The 12,301-nt window shown below is 36.3% G+C and overlaps 1 protein-coding gene across 1 annotated transcript; it reads right to left on the reverse strand.

Moving 5' to 3' along the window:
- Window positions 1-5,825: 5,825 nt before the first annotated feature.
- On the reverse strand, window positions 5,826-8,768 carry LOC118275417 (uncharacterized). The gene is made up of 3 exons (XM_035593361.2): window positions 8,541-8,768; window positions 7,614-7,859; window positions 5,826-6,278 (listed from the first exon to the last, which is right to left on the reverse strand). The coding sequence occupies exons 1-3, from the start codon at window positions 8,550-8,552 to the stop codon at window positions 6,093-6,095; spliced, it is 444 nt and encodes a 147-aa protein (XP_035449254.1). The 5' UTR covers window positions 8,553-8,768; the 3' UTR covers window positions 5,826-6,092.
- Window positions 8,769-12,301: the final 3,533 nt, after the last annotated feature.

The following is a 12,301-nucleotide window of genomic DNA, read 5'->3' on the forward strand; positions in this document are numbered from 1 at the left end:
TCTGTTGAGTTGATGTAGGAAAAGTAGGGTTAGTTTGTTTAGAAGAACAGTCACATGTGTTTTTGTATCGTAGTGGCCTAAAGGCGACGTAATTTTTTATAAAATATTGGTACTTACTGGCAAATTCCTCTGAAAAGAAATACTGAAGTTTTCCAGTAGGTATTTGTCTCCGTTTTTCGTAGCACTTTAACAGGGTGATCTGAAGTTCTCAATAAAAAAAGTAATCGATGCGATCCGTTCGATTTCCTCCCTAGGCAGGATAGGTCTTGCATTGCGCACAATTTAATTTAAAAAAATATATAGAAAACCATCGATATGTGTCCGACAAAATACCAACATTACGGAATGCAACATCTGCTTACGAAGTAAGTTGTTAGACGTGACTAATATGAGGGTACAAATACAAATAAATGCATACTAATGTTAGTTCAAACTGCAACTATGATTACAAACAATTTTTAACCCTTATCGGCGTTCCTATTACGGCAAATAATAAAAAAAAGAAACTAGCTTTGCAGTTTATGAACTTTAGTCTTATTTACGTCCAATTTCGTCTCAAAATAGCTCACGGGTCTTGGGTAACGTGCGGAGGGCTTTTGTTAAGGGCTTATTAATCGTCAGCCGGCCAACCCTGTGGCTGGGCGGGGCGGCAGGCGCGGCAATCGCGTGCAATTTGCATCGGTCCGGCCACCGCTACTTGACCGCACGCAAACGCCTGTTAATAACGCGCTAATAGTACGTTAACACATGCAATCGCATCGCAAGGGTTGATTAATTACTTTCTGTAATGGACTGCCGCTTCGTCCAGCTCTAGAATCTAGGAATTTTAGTTATAATAATGCGAAATTAACGCTAGCTCAGTAAAATTTAAATTTATGCTGTTATCTTTTATGGTTTATCTATCTTGTTATTAAATGGGAGGCCGAGCCCCTGGTGTTTGGAATTAGCATTGTTGCACGACGTGAAATTGTTATTGTGATAGGCGCTATCTAGCCTCATCGGCACCGGTCTGCGTCCGTAGTCTGCCAACTAAATAATTTGGCACACAAACCATGACCTGAATCCAGGCAAATTTTTCATCCCGAAAATATCGAAGCACGTGTCTGCTGAATTGAAGGCAACAAGGTTAAAATGAAAATATTATGAACATAATGTACATAGCCAAAGTTATGTAGTGTGTATTAATCGCAGATTTTCTTCAATGAACTACTTAATTTGTCTGTCAGTATATAAGTGATAACTCTAAATATTAGACTTACTGCTTTTTTAAATTAACGTTGTAAAGTGACGTAATTAATTGGATGTTTCGACACATAGGTTTCAGCTGTTGGCTACTTGGCACCGCCATGTTTGTTGTGGCTAAAGCGCGCGAAATTATCCAGATTTCGCGGGCAAATCTCCCGGCGGCGAGCCTTGTTTATGACCTGCCAAAACCACATTTTAACGTTGCAGAAATGATAAGTTTATGTAATTTTAAACTGTATAGCGTTGAATTAGGGCCCGTGATGTATTTTTCAATGGTTATTTAGTTTGACAAGATGTTTTGTTTAATATGTGTGCGTGAAAATGTTCCGGTGCGTCCGTACGTTGCATACGTCTGTTTGTTTTGTTATTTAATTTAGGATTACCGCAGTTATTGTTAGGTTAATGTGTTTATACGAGCGGAGTGTTGAAGTGGGCGGTTTGCGGAGATTGATCGGGTGTTGTGAAACAAAGAAGAAACATCTTCTATTTTCTGCGACTCATCTCTTTTTGCTTGTGCAAAAATACTAGTGCATCATTGAAAAAAAATAATCATATTAGTTAAGGTTACCCCTTAACACATTGACGTTAGCGGAGGATTTGCCTTCAACAGTTTTCTATTGGCAGTCAAAGACTTAAAAGATAGAGACATATTTGTGTCCAATTAATATTGACTATACCTTTTCTTGGCACTGCGCTGATCAGTGACCACAAACTTGACATAATTTGTAGGTTTCTAATAGCTTCACATACACGCTCGTTTTTTTTTGGGCCGCACAGGAGGCCACTTGTCTAGAAAACCCCTAAAAAATATCCTATGTAACTGTTTTTCTGTTACTTAACCTAACTTAACTCTAAATAAAAAAGCCTCTAACCAGGCTTTACATCTCCGATCCGCGAGAGATATGAGATATATTTTTTATATAAAAAGAGGCGAAGGAATCGTGGCATTAATCCGTTGGCTTGAAAGGAGGCCGAGCGGCCCCCCGTGGGGGGTGGCAGGTGCGTGTGCGCAGCGTAGGCGACCGGGAAATATGTGGGGACAAGTGTGAACCCGCCATTGTGTTATTTATAACTTGTTTTAGAACTTAGGGCTATATTTGATAGGTAAGTTCTAAGTTATTTTATAAGCCAGAAGTTAATGTTAAAAATATTTAATTTTATGTATGAAATGTTCTGTTTTAATGATTTTCAAATGAAGCTGTGCTCTAAATTATGGTTGAGATTTATTTATTGGACGAGGGATCTCTAAAAAAATCTCTAAAAATAAAAAAGGTCGCATCGCCCGCAGCGCCCCTCGCGGCGAGCGCGCGGAACCAATCGTTCGGTTACGCTGTCGCTATTATATCATGTCTCCGGACAGGATCACACAGGATCTCTGAATAATTGTTCACACGCAGATTACGCGGTTACCCACAAGCTTAAGGGCAAGGGTAGGACCTTCTCCTTACCAAGTTACCAGCCTAAAGAACAGCGACTGAAAATTAAAGAAGTTAATTTTTCAACTGATTTTGGGCTATCTGACTCAGGAAATTGCGTAATTTTTCTAGGGAATAAGCCAGTAAACGAGCAGATGGATCGCCTGATGGTAAGCAATTGCCGCCGTCCATGGACACCCGAAACACCAGAGGAGTTACACGTTCGTTGCCGGGTTTTTGGGGGTACCGGAATTTAAGGGTTGTTGGGGAATCGGGGATTGGGAAGGGGGTAATCGGGCCACCAGTAACTTAACTCACACAACGCAAGCGTTGTTTCACGGCGGTTTTCTTCATAGAAAACCGATGTAAAACAACGCTTGTGTTTGAGGCCGTAGTATCACTCGGGCATTTTATAATACCACAAGCTGGTAATGATATTATACAACTCGTGCAAGTTACAGAGTACAGACAGATAGACCAACGGCAGCCATGATGGAAATATATCACATAGACAAGTGAAGGGGCTAATAGCCGGAAATGAAGCGGAACTCGCGCACATCAATTGTGTAAGGCAGTGGTACCAACATCAGAAACATTAATACGTCTATGACTTTATGGTATAATGCCAGTGACATAATTATTTTCCCGTGCAACAGGAAGCTTTGGTATAGATTTAGATAGGTAGGTAGGTAGCTACTTTCAAGTAATTTTACTTTCTCCAGTACAATCTCAGCATCTAGGATAATCTAGGTTGCATAATGCTATGCATCACACTGTGGTCAATTTTAAGGCGGTGCTTCAGTGAGAGCGATGCGATTGCGATTGCTTGCTATTGGATATTTAGTTGAATAAATTATAAAAAGCGTGAAAATTATGGATAACGTGAAGCGTAAATTTTATGTAAAGGAGGAACATGACTAGTCCAGTAATGACATATGAAGGATTGGTGATAATGATGATGGTATTGTTAAAAAAATAAATTAGTTTATTTATTTGATAATGCATCATGTCCCCGTGGTCTCTAGCAATCACTCTAGTATACATGTAATGTGAAAAAAATGCGATTTATTATTTTCAAAAAACGTGTTGTTGTTTTTGTCTAGGTAATTTTTAAGAGCTTTTAATACATTTTTATTTTATTTTACAGCATTAGTAGTAATTTCAATTAACATTCGTTAAGCACTGATGCTTAGTTCTTAGGTGCCATCTTTATGCGATGATAATGAAAACACCTGCACATACGCTTCGATCCTCGCATCGCTACTGCCTCCCAGTGTAACACAAGGTTTAGAAACATTAGTATAATTTCTGCTTGTCCTAGATTGCTAAATAATGAGACCTGTCGTTCGTAAGATCGCCACTCTACCTAGATACATAACATCATCAAAAATCTTCACTTTTAATAGCTGTTATATGTATTTTAAATACCTATTTATTGTGTTTTAGTATATTTTTAGAGGACCTATAAAGTATTGATTAAGATGACTAGGATAATAATTTGAGATCATGGGCTTAGGTTCGTTCTTATGTTGGTCAAAATAATAACGATATTTTTTTATTTAAAATCTGTGGTAGATTGTAGATAACTTTTTGCCAAAATAAGCTGCTGAAAACTACTGAAAAGTAAATGTTAAATTTTAGACTAAAGGCCAGTGATTCCCAGATCTTCCTCCTTTTTTCTGTAGGTACCATCGAAAGCGTCTGGGAATTGTAAAAACATATTTTTTATAGTTCTCTGAATAACATATATAAAAGTCAGATTTTATACTTTAAGGAAGATTTGAGAGCCGCGTGCTCTCGCTCTATTTACGACATGACCATCTCTACCTACCCCTGTAAGTACTAGAAGGCGTAATGTTATATCAAGGAAAATACACGCACAGTATTCTGATTGGCACAACGACGTATTAAAAATATTCCCCATCTCACACAAACGTAAACAAAACAAAACAAAACACAAACGATATTTGCGAGCAACCAATTGACACACGACGAATTAACTCAAACGGACATTTAGCATACAATGCTTTCTCACAAAGACACTTGATACTGATACCTGGTACTAAAGCAGCAATGTATAGTGAATGCAGCGAGAATATCGCATTGCACGGTAGTGTCAATGACCGGAGCCTTGACCGTCGCTCAGAGAAAGTTACAACGATACTAAACAAGAATACAGATCGATTTACAGTTAATATCAATTTAAGAACATAAAGGAAGTGTGCTATAACAATCGCAGTATTCATTCCACGAACAGGGTAGGCAGAGGTGTAATTTACACGTTCACTTTTCACCAGGGCTTTTCTTAGGGTGATTTAGGCACAATTCCAAAACTCTTATTATAAGAGAATTATATTTTTTAATAACTATAGTGAGACATACTAAATTAACTAAAAATCCTTTCATTAATCGAGAAAAGCTCTACTAGTTTCGAGTCACAAAGCCTCAGTAGGCTATGCGACGTCGCCGCGTTTGCGCATGCTGCTCATGATGAAGAGTCCCTCTGTGACGCGAAACTAGTAGAGCTTTTCTCCATTAATAATACGTGAGTAAACCGTTAATTTTTAGTTAATAGAGAATTATGCCAAATATGCTATAACCTAATACTTTGCTTTCTCTGAAAATTTCAGGTACACTCAAATGCAAAGCGACAATGCAACAATGCATGTTCAATGCAATTTTTTTTGCTATAGGTACGTCCCGGTTTGTCTCGAAACTAGTCAGGATGCATGTTGGAACAGTTACGTGTGTCAGTTGTATAACATAATCTTATTAAATTGATATTATTTCCTTTGATCAGCTCAATGATGGATCAGTTATGTAATTATAGATATGTATAGATAAGTTAAATAACTTCAGGTCGGTCTTTGTAACATGATTGTAACGGTTAGTTCGTGTTCTTTATGGATGGATGAACATCTAAGTTCTAAATGCATGTGAACCGTTGGATCTCATTGTAATAATAATTATAGCCTTTATATAATTTTTAAGATGGCTGGCGGGTAGGAGACTGTAGATTGAAATGTATGTTTGCATAATGATGCTAGGCTTTTTGAATATGCCTGTTTTAATCAAAGCTAAGTGTCTAATGAAGTCCTTCGGAAGAACAAATTGATTTTGTATTGGTGGTGAATTAATAAGGGATGAAATAGTAATAGACGGGAGTTAGTATAAAATCTTTTTTTCTATGTATTATACAACACTTAAAATTACAAAATAATCAACAACAATTACACAATAGTCAACAAAAACGCGAACAACAGCACAAACAACAACAATATTTGTATGCACACAACAAATAAATATCACATATAAGTCAACACTGGTGGAATTACATCTCCATCAGATCTACAAAATTTGTATTTACAACTGGCAACCCCGCTTATAAAAATAAGCTATAGAACCTCTTTTACCCCTAATTTGTTTTTTTATTTAGTGCTTGTGGCCTCCCTTGTGGTGGTAGACGTGTTTGTAGACAGGTACGTGGACGGGGTAAGGCTTGGGGATGGGGACCTCGACCTTCTTTTCGACCTCAACAGGGTAGGGCTTCTCGACCTCATAGGGGACGGGCTTCTCAACGGTGTAAGGGACGGGTTTCTCCACAATTTGGGGCACGACCTGTAATGAAAAAAAGTAAGGTTTAGCTTTATATTCCTTTAAGTTAAGACAGGAACTTAAGTTTATACTTTTTGGATGCTGCACTCGTTAAAGTTTTGTATATCCTATGTAACTGGCCGCGAACTGTCACAAACACACTGTTCTTTTTTCAAACGCACGCCTGACTGCCCGCGCTTTTACTTTCTGTCATGGCCGACTGCGTTACGTAACTTGATGCAGCAAGAAATGGGTAACGTTATGAGATAATTGCAAAAACGCATCTAAGCACAATGACTGTGACATAACACTTTACATTGTACACTTTGTACTATTTTATTTGTTGTGTACAATAATTGTGGAGTTTCTCTTTAATACGAGGTTTGTGGTTTAAGTTTAATTGAATTGATGGCAGGAGAATGTCGCGTCGCCTGCTGGGAGTTAAGTAAGTGTAAAATAAATTGCTTTTATGGTGAACGAGACGTGAAAGGTGTCTTCGAATGTTTGAAATAACGATAATTAGACTTTATCGGAGGTGGACAAAGAGGAGTTAGTTGTTTATGATCATTTTTACACGCATTTTTATACTGAAGTAACTTGAGTCGTAAAGATTCGCGGCACATTTGCATATTTAATTTTATCTTTCTTTTCCATATTTGTTCTTTTTGCGGTATGTTGTATTATTTTAATTTTAATACGCGAAATGGAACGGTTATTGTCGTGGCTAATGTGTAAATAAATATTATTTTTTTAAATTAATTGGACAGCGTGCATCTGCGTTGTTTGGCTGTTAGGGACAGTTGTAATCCTTCTTTTATTATATTTCGTACTTAATGAACTGTTATTACGGCAGTAAAATTAGTCTATAACTGGTAAAAAATCAACAACATTAATGGTAAAAGATAGAAAAAAGTATAGTTAACGGGTGCTAAAATATGTGACTTTTATTGCTGGTATAAGTAGGTATTACCAACACGTAGGTAATTATCTAGTCTTCATTCATGTAGTATACTTACTACAGAATGTTTAATTAATGTTAACCTGCTTCTAAGTACATTAAACTTCTCGATTTAAGCAAATGACCTGAACTGAGATACACTCGATAAACAATGCTGAAAAAACGCGTTTTTCTATAATTATGTAATTTTTACACCGAATAACAATTTGATATACACAACTGTTTTGATTTTTGTATGCATATCCTAATGACCTAAACCATGTTTTCTATTTTTGCAGAAACACCATTGCCAATAAGAAGACTACCTAAAGATGCTCCTAAGGAAGATCAAAACCAAAATTCAAAGGCCTACATCCTATAACTACAATCCAACTCTCTTCTCCAAGTATCATTCAACTCACCTTGTAAACTGGCACATGGATAGGCTGTTCCACGGTGACGTGGACGGGGTAGGGTTGAGGGATGGGCACCTTCACGTACTGAGGAACTGACACAGCAACGGGATGAGGGACTGGAACTCCAATCTTCTTCACCACCGTCACGTGGTATGGTTTTGTGTGCTCTGAGTGAGAGTGACCTTCTGGCTCCCAGTCCTCGGAGGGACGGGCGGCCGCGAGGGCAGCGAGGAGGAGGATGGCTGCTGTCTTCTGTAAAAGGATTTTGGTCTTTAGTTGAAGAGTTATCAATTGTATTAATGACATGATTGGATTGAGATCGATTCTTGGTAGTTTTTATCGATATTTTGTCAAAAACCAACATCGATACGTCATCTTAGTTGCTGAATGGCTTGTGATAATGAATTTAGTATGCTGTAGTGTTGAGTTAGATAAGTCAACTTGAATGATTGAGTATTCAAGTGATGATAATTTATTCGCCATTTTTTTCTGTATCATAAATGCTTTTAGGTATTGCAATTATGATTGGTATCTAAATTAAAGTTAATTTAGACATCTTTCAAAGATTTTTCATTGAATTAAGGAACTAAAGCCAAGATTGGCTGAATAATTCCAATAGTTCAAGATGCAGATGCAAGATCCTTTGGTTAGAATGCCAATGGCACTCATCACCATAAAACATTTGAAATTATTATATAAGAGAAACATTATGTCACTAATGTTCAACTATAAATAGCACGCGAACATTAAAATGTTATTCATAGCGTGAGAAAACACTTAAAATATAATTTAATCGGCCATTTTGACGTTGCACTTTTTTAAATATTCAAATTCCACGCAAAGGAAACACACTATACAGCCAGGGAGCGCGGTTAAATTCCGTATTTTTTTCTGTTATGTCACTTGATATTAAATAATATTTAAAACACTTACAAAAGCGATCATGTTGAATGGTTTAGATGCTGTTGTCGACTTCTAAGTATTGACTGGTGCAATCTGTGATCCCCACAACCGTTTTATACTTGGTGAAATGTACAACGCGCCTTTCCATTCAGTGATAGGATCTGCGCACCATGTTTTTATCGCGTAACAGATCTTGTTGTATACTTTCGCAATGTTTTTTGTCCATTGCTGGTTCGTAAGTGTAGTTTAAGTTGAGTGTCGGTTCTCAGCAAGCAATGTAATTGGTATTTTAGTATTGAATGCGGTAGTATGGTGGTCAATAATGAAGTTTGAGCGTACTATTCGGGTTTAACAAGGAGAAGTTGATACCACAGAGGTTTTGCTTTATTTTTTTTCTGCTCTCTATATGTTCTCAATTCTTTTTTATTTATATTAAGTTCATAAGTATGGCTGATAGAAAGTGTGATTGTTCAATTAATTCATCTAAGTAAGTGGGTTTAGTATGACTTTTAATTTTTTCCCTGTGAAGAAGGGGCTTTTAATTTCATTATTAGGTCTTCTGGTGTTTTGTAAAACGATTTTGGTCTTTAGTTAAAGAGTTATCAATTTTGTTTGTTGGTCAATAAACCAAATCAATGATTTGATTGGATTAAAATCTATTTTTAGTAGCTTTATATGAATATTTTGTCAATAACCAATGCCGATTCTATAACATCGTTAAGTCATTTAAGCTGCTGAATGGCTAAAAATAGTTTAATATCTGTGCCAAAGTTTTTATATCCAAACTGTAAGATTTATGGACGGCTCCTTTACATAAGATAGTTTGCCATTATTTCCACGCTTGGCGAACGGGTTAAAATAGCAGTATACAGTGTAAAAAGTTCAAGTTTATTAGACAGTGATAGTCACTGTCAAATGTCTTTAACATTTCCATAACATCTAAAAATAACTCAGATATTTTATTGAAGTGCCCATTGTGGGACATCAAAATAGTGTCCTTTTTTTAGGGTGCAAGTCCGCCACAACCTTCCAAACCACTGCAACTCCTATAAGCCAGGATCTACAGTAGATACAACCATGAAAACACCGGAGCACTGAAGTCTGGCGCATCCCAGGGAAATGGATGTCTTGGAACTCGCAACGAAATAAATCAGAAGATATTATTAGAGGAGAAGAAAAATAACGTGCTATGAGACGAATCTAAATTAGTCATCTATTACATTTTTTACGCTAGCATTAATGGCAGTTAAAGTTATGGTCTCTGCCTATTCCCTCACAACAAAGAAGGTGTGATAGTATAATCCATATGTTATTAATAGCTCGGTGAATGTGATCTACATATATTAAGATATACTTTCATAAATTAAGACTTCGATGAAGTACAGTCAGAGTCACATAATGTAAATGAGTGTTACAATCGATGTGAAATTGTGGTGTTTTAAGTGACGATAAAATAATGAAGTGCTAATACACAAATGAGATAAGAATTTTAATATTATAGCGACATTGATGTCTAGAAAGTGAAAATAAATTAAGTATTACTATTATTTATTACTAGCTTTTACCTGGGACTTCTTTATATGAAAATCGCCATATTTCCTAATGTACCCTTCTTCTAAATTTCACAGCTATTCCTATGTCCTGTAATTTTGTCTGTGCCTTGTCCGTAAGTCAGTAACAAAAGAGTTTTAATTGATGACTAATTGGTTTAAACAAATAGATACAAGCTGAAACTGTTTTTCCAACTCCAACAGTTTATCCTTCGAAAATAAAATATAACGTTAAAAAAATAAGAGCAAAAATATTGCATGCATGATAGTAATTCATATTTTTTATTGTGGCTGACTGTACTACGTCACTTATACGGCGCACTTACGTTCAGTTATGTAAAGTATAATGCGGTTTTAAAAACGTTGTGAATGTTGAAATCGGAAGATGAAAAGTTACTTTTACATGGGCAGAAGTACTTGGTCGTGAGGGGATTGTTGTTATTGAGAAGTAGGTCGTATGATCACTGTCAACTACATTTCATTCATACATTAATTCATCATCATAATCAACAGCCGTGACAGTCCACCGAATGAAGAAACTATCGTTTTCTTTTTCTTCTCCTCTAATAATATCTTCTGATTTATTTCATTGCGGGTTCCAAGACAGTCATTCATGTCCCTGGGACGCGCCGGGCTTCAGTGTTCTGGTGTTTTCATGGTTGTATATTCTACTTTAGATCCTGGCTTATAGGAGTTGCAGTGGTATTGGGAGGGCTGTAAGGCCCACAGGAGGCCTTCTAATTAGAGTAGAGCAGGCAAGTAGTTTGCTGAGAATTTTGAAAGATTTAGATTATTCCGTAGTCTCTGTTAAAGAAAAGTGAATGCTGACGTGTCATGGGTTATTTTATGGCAATAAAGGAAGACCTTAGTAAAACGTACATCAATGGGATTTTCACAAGTTCACAAAACAGGCTGAAAAAGATGGTTGTTTAGAGCATAAATACTCGTACTCACTTTAAAGTAGGTAGAGATCTGATTTTTTTTATGCAAGTTTAATTCACGCTTACATTCTTCTAACTAGGACATAGCCTCACGTATCAAGGCACAGTTACGCATTAATCAGGAAATATACATCGCAAAGAACAATACGATGACTTAATCTACATTTGTGAAGAAAAAATCAGTAAGTTCTCGCCAAAAACGCGATAAAATTGCGGAAATATGCAAATTCATTCTCATTAACTAATTGACCGGTCTCGTTTGTGGAGTGGATTCACTGTTGTGCATTTACCACGGCACAGTAAATGTGCAGAAGATCCATTTAGCGAAGTATTTAAAATAATATGCTTATTATCATCATCACCATCATTGCCCTCATCAACAGTTCGTGAGATTCTAAATTATGGGAGTCCTCTACAAAAGAGGAGTTTGCCATTAATCTCCATGCTTGGTTGGAGATTGCAGTTTGAGGATGGATTAAAGAAATAGAACTAACTCAGTACTAACTGACTAATCAAATGGTTTACTGCATACTATAACTGTTTTCAAATCACAGGCGACATGTTTGTAAATTTAGAAATCTGCACACTGATTTTGCAATTTTAACTTTTGTAATACTTCAATAACAGACGTGAATTTTTGTGGCATTTCTTAAAATGAAATATATTGTAAATTATAAAAAAATGCACATAAAATATGGCGAAAGGAGAGGACATTAATTTGTGATAGTTGTCTTTCCTACGTGTACGTGAATACACTTGTGAATCTTTTGAGCAATTTAAAAATCCAAAAAAATTATTACGAATTAAACCACCTAAGTGGACATTCGTTTCATACACTGTGTAGTGGCTGCTCTGGTGACGTAACGAGTGCGCGAACAAAAACACGTGTCCGTTTGTCTGTCGCGCGGTCCAACTTGATAGAAAGTAGTTCTTTAATAATTTTGTTCGTTTTTCTTCAGCAGCTTTTTAGGAGGCTGCCAATTTAAGGTTATGTAGGTGAACGTACTTATACTCGTAAGTAGTAAGTAAAGGCAGTTCATGTAAGAGGTTTTGTTTTAATTTAAATTACTTTTCGTGTAGTTGTAGTTTTATTTTGTTGGCCCCAAATGTAGCTCTGCTTAAGATTTTAATAATTTAGGTCACGAAGCGAAAAGAATTTGGTTAACAGTCTAGATTAGGTACTACTATTGTAAAATAATTGTATTTGACGTGTAAAAGTGTTACATTGTAACCTATTTGCAAAAATAAATAGGTATCATTTATCATTAGATTCTACATTCTACTAGATTCTACACCGAGA

This window comes from Spodoptera frugiperda, chromosome 8 (genome assembly GCF_023101765.2).
Source record: "Spodoptera frugiperda isolate SF20-4 chromosome 8, AGI-APGP_CSIRO_Sfru_2.0, whole genome shotgun sequence".
Classification (NCBI taxonomy): Eukaryota; Metazoa; Arthropoda; class Insecta; order Lepidoptera; family Noctuidae; genus Spodoptera; species Spodoptera frugiperda.